The following is a 13890-nucleotide window of genomic DNA, read 5'->3' as shown; positions in this document are numbered from 1 at the left end:
CACTGAGTGGTGTTTGTTGGGTCTCTTTAACCCCTCAAGCACAGTTTACAGATGACACTGATCACAAACCTCAGAACAAGTTTAAATAGCTTGTCAGTCCTGCAGTTTGCCAGCTAACATGCATTTATGGCCTCGTGTTTGTTTTCACCAGTTGTTGAATGAGACATTGTGACAAAATAGTTTTCAACAGAATGGAGTAGTGTGTGGTGTGTAATAACTATAATATTTAAAATAATAATTATGGTTGATAATGATTAAAAACCCTATACCCAGAGGGCAATTAATAATGTTTGCTTAAAATGCATAAAGGGGTTATGCTGCTGTAAAACATAGGCGGAAAAAAAAACAAAATATCACCTTTAAATTAGATCAAAAATCGCATTTGGGTACAGGAATGTAATCTAAATGAGTCAAGGGTTTTGGAATTTGCATCGGTCAGAACAATTCCAAAGCCATAGGCACTGGGATATTTGTGAAATTGCAAAATAATTTCATACGATTGAATAAAAACTACTAAACCTTCAATGACATAACCCACCTGTAGAACACGGTCACACTGGGACATTACTTGCTACGGTTGGGATGTGAAAGAGAGAAAAACAGTTGCAACCAAAACTAAAAAAAGGGACTCAAGAGACGCCCAGATTGGGTTTCAAGGATGAGTCCCCCAACACTTTTTTAAGCAGAGAGAAGTATATGTCATGCTACGCTGAGCTTGAGGTATTTCACCAGCACTTCTGACGCCTGACCGCTGGAACTCGCATTAGAGTAATGAGGGAGTGTGAACTCACAAGGTGCTCCAGAGGTGCTCGAAGGTGGTCCCCTCGTCAGTGGATGAAGACTGAGCCATCTTGGCTAGGGCGTAATCCACCGAAGGGTAGATCACTCTGCAAGAAGCAGACAGACAGGGCTCTCACTGCAGGCGTTCACAGCTGGCAAGCAATACTTGCTCGAAGTTTTCTCAATGCCAGGAAAATGAAAAAGGAGATTTCTTGTGCTCATGAGTAATACTAATTTCTACCACAATGCTACCACAGACATAAATGGTTTTGTATTTTAAAGCAGGTAGAAATCTAAACTCAACCTTTCAGAATACATAATTAAAATGTAATTTTTCACAATAATCATAATTGAAAAAAACACATTCCTATGCATGTTACTTTAGAAGAGCAACCCTCATCTTATATGAATATGAAGTTTTCACCCCATCGTGTCTCACATAGCCATTTCAGTGCAATGCTTTCCCCAGCCTGGAGGGGGAGCCACACGCAGACCTGCCAGTTTTCAGCCAATCGCCAAGGCAGGTTCATCTCTGCCAGCTCAGGCATGTCTGGACCTGCCCCCATTGGGACACTGAGACCCGCCATCAGGGGTTCCCTCCCCAGTTTCCTTCCTCCACTCAGCACAGAGTGAGGAAAAGTCCTTCCCCGGAGATTTTCAGGAGCAGGCTTTTAAGTGGCACACCTGATACTGGAGCAGATACCATACAGTGGCACACTGCTGCACAGCTCAGAAAGAGTGAAAAGCAGCACACTGGTTTCAATAACTCTGTGCCTCCTTCGATTTTACTGATCAGCCAACTGAAAACCCAATTAACTGTTTCAGTTAAAAATACAACTCAATTAGTTTGCTCTAGTTTTCCAGTGTTTTAATATGCCTCCCCAAATGAGGACAGTTCTGGGAATCTGAATCTGGACAGTAGAAGTATATTGGCAGGTGTCCGATTGCAGGTGATATGAATTCACATACTGTATGTTTACATTCCTTCATTACTGGGGAAATTTCAGTTGGCTCACATTCCATTTTATATTCCTTTGAAATTACATTCCACATTAGATGAAAATAAAACCAAAGGAAATATTTTTTTAGTATTTTTAGGTTTAGAAGATTAATATAAAATAGTTATTTACATTGTGCTGATGTTCCCTCATTAATAGCAGCACCTGACAAACAGATGACAGGGTCATTCAATTTCCTTCTCATATTAATAGTAATTCAAGCCACACACATGTAATGTGGATATCCAAAAGATGTACTGTACATTTAGAAGAACAAGCACGGACACAGTTTTGTTGTCTTGCTGGGACCCTGGGTTCAGTCCCAGACCTGGGGTGCAATCTGTGTGGAGTTAGTATGTTCTCCTCATATTTGTGTGGATTTCCTCAGGGGGCTGCAGTTTCCTCCCACAGTCCAAAGACATACTGGTAGATTAATTGGCTTCTGGAAAAACTGTTGTGAGTGTGCACATGTCTGTGTTTGTGTCTCTCTGCCCTGTGATGGACTAGTGTTCTATCTACATAGCCCGGGTGTATCCTGCCTTGTTCCTGTTGCTTGCAGGGATGGAAAATGGATGGATGGATGAATGCACTGATGAGAACAACAGTAAATGTGTACGATGTACTCCAATGTCAACCAATGCTTACTGCATAGAGGCTGCTCTGCACCTACATAAGATTGGGTTGGAGAGGTACAGATAAATGCATTGTGATCAACTACCTCCAGACATTTCATCTGAATGAACTGATGAAGAATGTACAGTACAAATGGAAACATCTGTTGTGCTTCTCATTTGTGAAGCCAAAAAGAAACCCTGAAGCTAAAAAAAAATATCATTCTGTATTTTCCCTGATTAAAATTCTGATTTGTGTTCAAGCAGCATATTGAAATAATTATGTAATGTAACTTATCTCGACAAGTTTACAAGTTTGATTCACTTCGTTCATTCATTATATCCAGTAAACCCTGCAAAGATGATGGTAAGGTTGTTTTCTCAAAGTACTTTATTTCATTCTCTCAAGTGCTGAAAAAAACAAGAGCTCCCTCATGTGGACCCTGTAATTAACTGCACCTGGGACGCTTTTAAAGATGGGTTTGTGTTTGAAACAAATAATAATTATTTACCCTTACGTAGTGTTTTTCTGAACACTCCACTCAAAGTTCTTGATAGATAATGGGGACTCCCCTCCACCACCACCAATGTGTAGCCCCACCTGGATGATGCGACGGCAGCCATAGTGCACCAGTACGCTCACAACACATCTGCTATCAGTGGGGAGGAGAATGGAATAAAGAAGCCATCTTGAAAGCTAAAGATTTTTTTAGGAGGCCATGATTGGTAAGGGCCAATGGGAAATTTGGCCAGGACACCGGGGTTACACCCCTACTCTTTTGGAGAAACGTCCTGGGATTTTTAATGAGTCAGGACCTTGGTTTTACATCTCATCCGAAGGACGGCGCCATATTACCCATCACTATACTGGGGCATTAGGACCCACACAAACCTAAGCCCCCCACTGATCCCACTAACACCTCTCCCAGCAGCAACGTTAGCTTTCCCAGGAGGTCTCCCATCCAGGTAATGGCCAGACTCACATCTGGTGAGCTTCAGTGGGTTGTTAGTTCTAAATTGCAGGGTGATATAGCTGCTGGCTATATATATATCATCTAAATACACAGGAATATTAGTAATACAAAAATCTATACTGACATACATGGATTGCATGATCCTGATTACACATAATAAACACAATGGTTGTTACCTTTCTACTGCAGGTAGAACCCAGACAAATACAAGATAACATTTAGTTTCAACACAAAAAGAGAGCCAGTTGCATCTTATTCTTGTCCCAAAGTTCTTATGAAATAAAGTGTGCAATTATATGATCTACTGTATATGGCCTCTAATGCTTTCTACATTTCACAGAAAAACTTAGAAATGGATCAGACTGTCATACTGTTATTACTCTCACACTTTCAGTTGCAGAATATTTTCTTTTTACTGGACCCTACTGTAATCCTTTCATTACCCATATTAACAGCAATACAGAATTTTGTACAGGGCATACTGCACCATCCCTTTGTGGATTGAACACACTAGATTATGGGCTGTACTGATTATAACAGTATGGCAGGGAAGATGGGAGCCACAGAGAATACTCCTTCAGAAAGAAGCATTATCTCCAAGAGACTTAGTCCATGCTGCACGAAGTAACTTGCAATCTGCACCATTGTTGTGCACAGGCTCAGTGGGTCATGGTGATCCTTCACCTTGTTTCAAAGCAGAAGATTTTGTCTGAAGGAAAATGCTATGCTCTTTCAAAATTCCCCGGTTAACACATACTTTCAGCAAGGCTTTAATAATGATAACTTTCTGCAGCCTCAGAGAATACCCCTGAGGGTGTTCTCTGAAAGGGAAACAAATATCGCTTTTACTCTCTCACTTTCAGCTGCAGAATATTTTCTTTTCACTGGATCCTACTACAATTTTTTTCATTACCTAAACTAGCAGCAATAGAAATGTAAGTACAAACCCCCACTTCCCCAGAAAGTGCTCATAACATAGTAACACAAAGCAATCACTTGAAGACCATTTTAAAGTTTTGTTATATAACATAACTGAATCGAACAAATTATTTTAAGCCATGCAACAGATATCGCACTTTTATCTCTTAATACGAACTGAAAAGGGCCATTTTCATTAACTCTTCTGTATTTTACAATGGGTAGCTATGTGCATTTAAAAACTTCCTCTCACACTCCTACCTACACACTTCAGGGTATCAGTGGGAACAAATAACTTGAAGGACCTTATTTCTTTGATGATCCTAGATCCTTTCGGAATGCATAACCCTATATTCAAAAAATATAAACAATGACAGAAACTGTAAGAAGACAACGTGTGGTGAAAGGTGACCATGTCCTAAAATTTTACATTCCAGATATTTCACGTATTTCAATACATGATTGAAGTATAAAAGTTCACAAGAGCAAATATCACTTTTGCCATCATGCGGAGATTCTGGAAAAGGGCGGATAGGATTTTGGTAACCATGCTTATGTTTTGTGGGCTTTGGGCACAAATGTAAACTAGCTTGAAAGCACAGTGGAACAGCATGACGAAGCCCCTCAGAAAATGCACAATACAGCCACACAAAATGGCAAAGAGAAAGGAGAAGAGAGCGATAAATTGATAGAGCAAACAAGCAAAATAATTTTCACAGTCATTCGAGTTCCTTAGGAAGGAAAGTACAGTTCATCTGGAGGTGCAAAAACGAAACAAAAAAGGAAAGCTCCTGTGTTTCTTTAAAAAAAAAACGATCTTACTACGCTGTAACTTTATTAGAAAGTAATTTACACTTCTTTTCAGCTCAAGTGTAAATGCAGCAAAGGAATGATGTAAGTCCTGTAGTCCCACATTGGTACATTAGCTGTTTATGAAGTCAGGGATTTGGATAGGTGTATCAGTCCAGCAACAGACTCGACTACAAGGCTTGTAAATACACACTAGGCCCCTGGTGATGTGAAAAGTCCCTTGCAAAGGCCTGCCACAAGCCCCATCTTCTAAAACAACCGAAACATTACGTTTATTAATGAACTAGAAAGGAAGAAATATGGAGTACTTTACCAAGTTCTCGTGAAACTCCTGGTGCATTAATTTTGGAGGTGCTACAGATCCTGTCGATTTGCAAGGCCAAAGCAGTTCAGAATGACTTTAACCCACGTTGGAAAACGGAAGATAACCACTCTGAAATCACGTGGTTAAACTTGTTTGAATGAAATAACTGCCACAGAAGTGAATGAGGCAGATTGAAGCCTGGGAAAACGTGGCACAAAGCACAAATGAGAAGCTGTAACCAAAATGGCGACTAAAATATGTTATATTTTGTAAAATACTTCAGAACAAAATTTAGATTTGTTAGATTTTTTTTTTACAAATGTAAGTAGGTCAAAGGTATTGCACATAGATTCCATTTATGAAGAGCAAAAACTCTATAGCATCAGGTTTACATAGTAAATCCAAAATGGGTAGCTTTAGGTATTATTGTACCTTTGTACAAAGACAATATTTCTTTATACAATTAAGAAATGAAATAAAAAATGTATATTGATTTACTGTGTATAATTTACATTGGGTATGATGCATTCATTTATACAGGATATATGGAAAAAATACCTATTGAATTGCCAAGTGTTTTCCAGTTCAGAGATGACTTATCCTAACAAAATTCCATGCCAATTCAAATGTTCTAGTTTTAAAGAGAATTATACTGCAGTATAAACTCAGTTCTATAAATCTCTGGAACATTTTTTCCAGTTAGTTTTATCAATAACATGGTTCATGAAAGACATTCTTTAGCTTACCCTGTTACCTACTTCTAACACTGTAGTTAAACTACTCTGTATCTCCACAAGTGGTTCTGAGAGAAAGGGCCTATCTGGGACCCATGTTCTAGAGCAGGGAGCTTCAACCCTGGCTCTGGAGAGCCATGTGGTCTTTAAGTTTTAGTCCAGCTGAGCTCTGACTGGCTTCATGGGATCAATCGGGTAGCAATCAAATCAGGAGACGCTAACATCCTTTCCAGGTGTCTCATCAATGGCCTTCTGAGACAAGGGTCTCCAACCTTGATCTCAGAGAGCACCTACAGTATCCAGTTAGTCTTACAGGCCACCAGTTTCTAGAGATTGATAACACCTGGAAATTACTATACAAGCAATTTGTTAAATGAGAGAATTCTAGCCCTTGAGGGCTAAAGGTTTCTTACCTAGCTAATTTAGCAAGTTATATCCTTAGTTGATTACACTTCAATTGTTCAAACCTCTTTAGAAACTGGTGGTTTAATGGTGACATATACAACCTACAGATTTAAGATCTACATGGCCAGAACTGAAGACCCCTGATTTTTTGGGTCAGCATCAAAATAAAAGAGATTTATTTTCATTTAAAAGAAAACACTTTTACCTAGTGTGCGCAGACAATTCTACTTTCACCGAGTGGTTAAGAGTGTAAATACAACTGTGATTTAAGGGTGTACTGTAGAGAGTAATCTGTAAACACGAAGGATCGGCACAATCACGTTGAGTTTATTAAAAACCACACCATAAATTAAACTACACCACCATCATATTTGTGGTCAGCATAGCGCATTATTTATTATTATATATAATACTACATCGTATTTCTGCAGTCGAAAGTTTCTTATTAGGTCATAGAGAACAGCCTCTCATAATGAAACATATACAGTAATTACGTATGATTACGCTCCTCTTAGTTATCTTGAAATATTACTGCTGTGATATGTCGAAGTCTTTACCCTGGACGTATTTTATATGTTGTTTCGAAGAAAACCTAGGATAGATGTCACACAAGTTGAGAATTCATCAATATTAAAGTACCAATGTATCGTTTCGGCTAGTTTGCTCGAAAGAATTATGTCCCATTCATTCCAACATCATTGATCCAACGCAATTGCTCAACGAACTGATCATATCTAAATATTTTTTAAAACGCAAATTAAATACAATGCAGGATTGTTGTAGAAAAGGAGGGTATAAAGCCTATCATGTATAAGAGCGCGTCAAGGACATGTCTGCGTCTATTTCAGTGTACGTCGGTTTTGGGGGAAAAAAGCAGTAGCCTACAGTATGTTTCCAGAAAAGTTACGGACGCAAATTAAAGCGTTGTCCTAGAATTCAAATTAAAGTACGCGACAAGCATTCAGTAGCAAAATAAGAACAGTATCATTCAATTAAGATTGATTTAATCTCCAAAATTTTACTCGTGTAAAAATGTTGTTGTGCTACTAAAGGGAACGGCAAGACGACCGAGAATAACACAAGCAACAAGATTTACTCAAAGAAAACCACCGTGGCGGTTTCAGAGTTCGCCTATGGCTTCAGTTGTTACAACTGAGACGAGAAAGCACGGCTTACTGTTATTTGTAACTTACTCTTCCCCTCGCCTCTGCTTAAGCACTCAGCTGTCTTCTGGGGCTTTTAAAATCCACGGGAGCGGCCTGCTATTGTACTGTTTACTACATTTAATGCGGCTCAGCATGTAGCGTCCCATATCGCCCAGGCAACGGCATTGGGGCCGGAGAAAGATATGCGAAAAGTGTGGCAAAGGCTCCCAACTTTAAGTCGGAACTGATAGTAGTGTTGTGGGGCGGGACTATTGAATTACTTCAAACTGGACAGATTACGCAGTAAAGTGAAGGTGCGACCGGCAATTCCATGGACAAGTCATAGGTAGATAGCAATACACCCTTAAAAGCTTTTCAATAGTTTACGCACCGCAAGTGCGTTACCATGTCAAGAAGTTAGAAGACTTTTCACGCAGTTTGGTGAAATATTGAAGATGGCTGAGTTAAAGGAAGAGAGATTTATGAAGGGTGAAGGCATTATTAACTACTAGAGCATTAAGGAGTTAACTAACATTAACTAGCAAACAGGCTCAGCAGGAGATATGTCATGCAGATGGCAAAAACACAGCGTGAGGAGAGGTGTCATTCTGCGGAAAGTTTCGTTTTCTGAATGTGCATGGAAGGATCTGAGAGACACCAGCACCCTTGGAGAGACTAACAGTTTCTGAAACTCCAGAGCTCAGAAGATGTGTCTGAAACTGAGACCCCTCTGTTACAACATTTGTGTTATTTAGAAGACTTTCAGTCAACAGACCTTACATGCTCACTGGATATAAAAACATGTAAACTGCTGCTTTCATTAACAGTGGGGATCTCAAACCCAGAGTCTCTGTGGTTTGTGTTTATAACTGCCTTAATTCAGTGATTAAAAATCTTGTTAATCTGCACTAATTAAGACTATGGTTGGTTCCATTTAGTAATAAAGAGCTGGAGTTCAATGAACATCTGAAGACCCTGCTTCTTGTTATCCAGGACTGAGTATAACATAGTTATAACAAGAATAAGCTCATGTGCATCCTGTTTAGTGGGGCTTAGCTTTAGTCAATATTATTGATTTGAACTTGGAAATGCACACTGACCCACTATTTGAGTGTACTCAGTCAAGTGGTTTGTAAAGCAATACTGTAGTTTCTTAAAATATTAACTGCTACACATGCGGTACATCATTATCCAGACTCTACATTTTCATTTTTGTAGCCAATGAGAAATGGCAACAAAAAGAATAAACAATTCAAAGCATTGGGCATTAACATGGTCTGTAATGAATGCACTATGACTGTTGTGAACATCTTTATTACCATAAACATTTTCTTTCTCTTTTCTTGTTATATGTATAGAGTATGTGCCGAAATTGTACCAAGGTGAAGAAGGGTATCTGGCTGATTTACAGCTCCTACAACACTACAGAAACTTGAGCAAAGTCCTGGCAGTGTAAATGACCAGGGGTTTTCTGCAAATGAAATGGGCATGAGTATCAGAACTGTCACACAGATTCTCTTTTAAATTGTTTATGAATGATGGTAAGATCTGTAGAACTGGAGACTATAGAACTACCTTCTCAAATCTTTGAGAAATAAAGCCATATTATGAGGTACGTTAGATTTTTCCAACACATCATAATTGCCCTCCCTCCAAAAATAAAGCATCAACTTTTCTGAAGCATATTTTCCTCTAAAATTAAAAGATGCCTTAAAATATTATTCTTAAGTGTATTATGCTTTCTTCTAATATAGTACCACTAGTAATATACCAAATTCTAAATGCACTGTCAGTGTTTCACAGTATTTCTTAAGTTGGAACTGCATCTTCACACATGGAATGCCCCCATTTTTTTTCCCAATTAAATCTCTTGTTTTGCTCCTGTAAAGTTGAATTTGCAGCTGGTTGTATAAATTGCCGGAAGTGTTACTGATTTGACAGTTTTCCTGTCTTGTTATTAAAACCAATTAGGAAATCACTGGGAAGGACTGCAAGAAGGGACACCTGTTTGGGCATGTTTGATCAAAAATTGATGAGAAGTACCCACTAATTACAAAGATAACGCTGGCCCTGGTGCTCTACAGGGAACAGAAGGAGTGCAAATGAAGAAAGGTAAGTGGTATTTATTCCCACTTATTTTACTGTCCTGATTCAATCGTTCAGTGGAACTGCTCAGCGCTGTCCTCCCATATCATCATTACATAAAAAATCTGAATTCATAAATGCCAGCAATGTATGAACTGCCACATCCTTACCACTGTATTTTTGGCATGTTAGGTTTTAGTCCACTCACACCTCCCACTCTGTCTTGAAGCATTGTGGAGTTTAGGAATCTGTGTTTTTAGGGTTTTCTCAACCTTTGCTACTTGGAAGATCCCCCTTTCAAAAAGCATTCTCAGTAAAGGTCCTTTATTCACCAAAATCAAACTGAAATCTGAATTTTTTAAAAATGCCACTAATAAATAGAAGATATTGGAAGCCACAGGGCAGACCAACTCATTCTGTGACAGTGTTGGTTTTACACACCTACTGTAGAACTGTCTTGGGGTTAAATGTTTCCCCTGTTTGTGGGTAATCGCAGGAGAAACTCTATAGGTCCCTTAAGAACGACTCTTTCAAATCATATAAACTCAGATATCGTTTTCTTGGCCTGTAATGAATGAATGTTTCATAATAATGAATTAACACACTGTCACTTCTTCTTTCTATGTAACAGCGTTTAATGTGCGTTGCTTAAAAGAGTCCTAGAAATTCACTTAAACTCTTTTCCAGGTAGCTGCAACTTCAGTTCAAAACTGTGGGACAAGTGGCCTTCGTCTGTTTCTTCTTGAGAGGTCTAAAATGATATTTTAAGGGGAGTTTAATTTTCTTCCTGGAGATCTATCTCACTCGATAATCTCCACTTTAATCTTTAATCTCCTGCACAACCAAATACTTTTTGTGTTCACCAAACGGTATCGCGCCTTACATTTTAGTCCTCGGCACACCTGTTCAATTAGACACGTGCAAATCCCGAAGAGGCTGCTGCCTTGAGATCTCAGCGGATCGAGGAAGGGTACCGAGCATCGAGTAATTAAGAGTCAGCCATTGGAGGCGTTCGCGAGGAGAATTGAATTTCCATCTTGAGGTGGCGGGGAAACACCTTGCTCTCTCAGGCGGCAGCTCAACAGTTTCTAATGCCTCGATGCAAGATAAGTTCTTATGCTCTTCCATTCCAATCTAAGGCATAAAATAAGCCCTTGTAGTGAGAATACACTGGACTTTTACCTCCGGAGTGAAAGCTGTTTACATTGAAAGTGTAATGCCCACGACTACTATTAGCATTCAGTTACAAACGGTACCGCGGTGTTCACGCACCGATGGTGTGATAAAGCAAATTAAACACAAAAACTATAGATTTCGCAAAAAGCAGATTAAGAATTTTACAGTACATGGGAAACATACTGTATGTTAACGTATGGCACAGTAATAATAGCATTTCCTTCTCCCAAATCAATATAATACCGGGATTTTATTCCCCTAAGGGATCCAAGACTTAACAGGTTAACATGCACGGCCTCTGTGTGGTTCACCAACCTAGATAGGTTACCACGTACTTTCGATTCACCTGTTTTACACCCGAAGTTAGCTACAGTGGCACCCATGGCAACCACCATAGTAACACAATACAAGTCATTCCTCTCCAGGGTCATTACCCATCCCTCCCTGGACTATACATTGGAACTCTCCGTAGTGTTGCAAACTTCTTGTTAACCCGCGCAGTAATAAATGAATGTGCTTATTAATTCTCAACTGGGAAAGGTTTTCATTAATTTGTGATAATGCAATACTGTTAGGTACAGATTAATTTTTCAGGGGGAGAAGGAGAATTTAATAAATCCCAAAACCCCGAATTTCACTCCTCATCGTCAAACTAGCGGTACTGAAAGGTAGAAAAATGTTAAGGTTAATGTTTAACAACATATTTAATGCATCACATACAAGTTGCTTTGCACAATGTAAGAAACCCTACTAGCAAGCCTGGAAATAAAAAATAACTTCTGCAAAACAGGCGCAAATTAAAAACTGTCACATGCCGCATAAAATTGATTCCCGGTTCAATTGATAAGTTTGATTCCACTCAGACCTGATCCTTTAAATTAATTATTACTTCTTAGAACGGCTTTGAGTGGTTTGAGTATAACGCAGAAGAGGAACTTACTCCCAACGAATTGTCTCGAAAAGCATGCTTGAAATGTTGACCAAGTGACACTTACAAACTGTAAAGCATGTTTTTAAAAACTGTTAAATATGCAGTCTGTTTTTGTTTTTGTTTTTTTTTTTGGTGTACACCAGCACCTTTTGGCTTTTGGAACGATTTGGAGAAAGCATAGTATGTAACTCTTTTAAGGATAAATATAATTTTATAAAGTTTGCTCTTAATCCTAATTATTTAACTTAATCTTTACTTATTCAATTATGCCATTTTTTAAATTAATGAGAAAATTATTTTTTTTTCTGAAAACTGGACAGAGATTTACACGATTTATGTTTAAATTTATGCCTGAAAGCTTTTTTAGCTAATTTCTCTTTAGGTAGACCAGTCCTTTAAATTTCCGTTTTTAGTTTTACTGTTTTAAAATGCTATTCTTGTTTTGGGGGTACATTTGGTCTTGACTAATGTTATTTTATATATGGTCATCTGCATTCATACATTTTTAATTCATTCAGTCTATAGTGGTCCTTAAGTATTTCTGATCGGTTCGTACTGTTCAGTCGTATCCAGTGCCTGATAAATTTATTATGTTGCTCGTTTTGCTCAGAATTTTAAAAGCCATGATATACAATACAAAATACAACTACATTTTGACAGGATTTTATAGTAACATCTTACAGCACTGTTAAAAATAATACCAATAAAAATGTCGAGAGGATTTAAAAGATAGAATCGTAACTATTTTAGCAGGATATATCCGTTTTAAAAGACTCGTGTTAATTTAATAATTTAAAAATATTTTTGTGCTTCAATCGACAACCAGTATAAATTGTGTAACATGTATATGCATTTAATACTTCTTATTTATTTTCAATGTCGTTGATATCTACATTCCCAAGATTCAGAAAAGCATCTGTCGATTAAAGAAATGCTTCTGAATGTTTCTACGCCAAAAAAGAAGCATACATGCCTCGATTAAGTTGGCATACAGTACAGGAAACACAAGCTTCATATCCTAAAAAAATAGAGTAATACTGTATATATATACCATATACTGTATATACATCAATATACTATATATATATCAATTGCATTTCCACCTTAAACGTCATTTCACAAGCCTAGCCAACAATAATTTTAAATGTTCTGACCTTTAATAAATAGAATCTTATACGTTCTGCACAATAAATTGTACTTAAAAAAGAAAGTGCTTGTAAACTTGAGCGTGGATAAGTGTCAGTTTCCTCTTGGTTTAACGCGTGCCTCGGATGAGTCTCTTTTAAAAAAATCACAATAGCGTCTGTCCATCTTTTGCTGACAAAAGGCACACGTATTGTTCACGGAAAAATATGCCCTACTGTAACCCTGTCTTTAAATGTAACTTAATATATCATTGTGAACTTTTGCATCTAATATACTGCTGATAGAAACGGGAAGAAATGCACTTACCTAAGAAATTGTAAGCAGCAATCCTTGTTAAAATGATAAAGGTGAAAACAAATGACATTAGAGATGCGCCAAGCAAAAACGATTCTCCTTAAATTACGACGAAGACCAAAAACTATAGAAAAAAACCCCAACCGTCAAGCCATTGGGACTGTTTCCTCACCAGCTTACAATACAGCGAGCTGTTGCATTAAGTAATAATCATATACTGTACAATGTTTCCTTTTAACTCTTTCCTCTCTGGGAAAAGGAGGAAAAATGTCAGGAGATCATCTTGAGACACCTGTCCGAATAGTAGCCTCGTTCCTCGGGTTAGGCAGTTCTCGGCTACATTTTTCCAAGAGAGGAAAGTCTGTTAAGTGGGGCGGGAGGGCTGGGCTGTGGGAATTAGGGAAAGCTGAAGGCGTGTTAGCCGCCGTTGGGGCGCTCAGGAGCGGGAAGGGTTTCGTTTACTCACTGGGGGGTCTGGTTAACTTGTAAGGCTCAATGGCGTACCCAGACACCAGAGACTGCTGTATTGCCTTTTATTCCGACAAGACAGCAAATTAACAAAATTGTAACAATAAGCAG

General features: G+C 38.4%; 1 protein-coding gene across 5 annotated transcripts in view; it reads right to left on the bottom strand.

The window, feature by feature from the left end:
• tp73 (tumor protein p73) overlaps nt 1-13890 on the bottom strand; it is a 62246-nt gene that overhangs the window by 44864 nt on the left and 3492 nt on the right. Inside the window, exons 1-2 of one of the 5 annotated variants that reach the window (XM_015337090.2) lie at nt 13324-13410; nt 792-887 (exon numbers count right to left, since the gene is read on the bottom strand). In XM_015337090.2, coding sequence (XP_015192576.1) covers nt 792-850 — 59 coding nt within the window. In that variant the 5' untranslated portion in view covers nt 851-887; nt 13324-13410. Of the gene's footprint in view, nt 1-791; nt 888-5404; nt 5491-7727; nt 7825-13323; nt 13411-13890 lie in introns of those variants that run through there. The other 4 variants (XM_015337089.2, XM_069184021.1, XM_006641954.3 and 1 more) reach the window with 4 other exon arrangements.

Source organism: Lepisosteus oculatus, chromosome 25 (genome assembly GCF_040954835.1).
Source record: "Lepisosteus oculatus isolate fLepOcu1 chromosome 25, fLepOcu1.hap2, whole genome shotgun sequence".
Classification (NCBI taxonomy): domain Eukaryota; kingdom Metazoa; phylum Chordata; class Actinopteri; order Semionotiformes; family Lepisosteidae; genus Lepisosteus; species Lepisosteus oculatus.
Note: the sequence above shows the minus strand (reverse complement) of the source record. Positions and strands in the feature narration are given on the sequence as shown.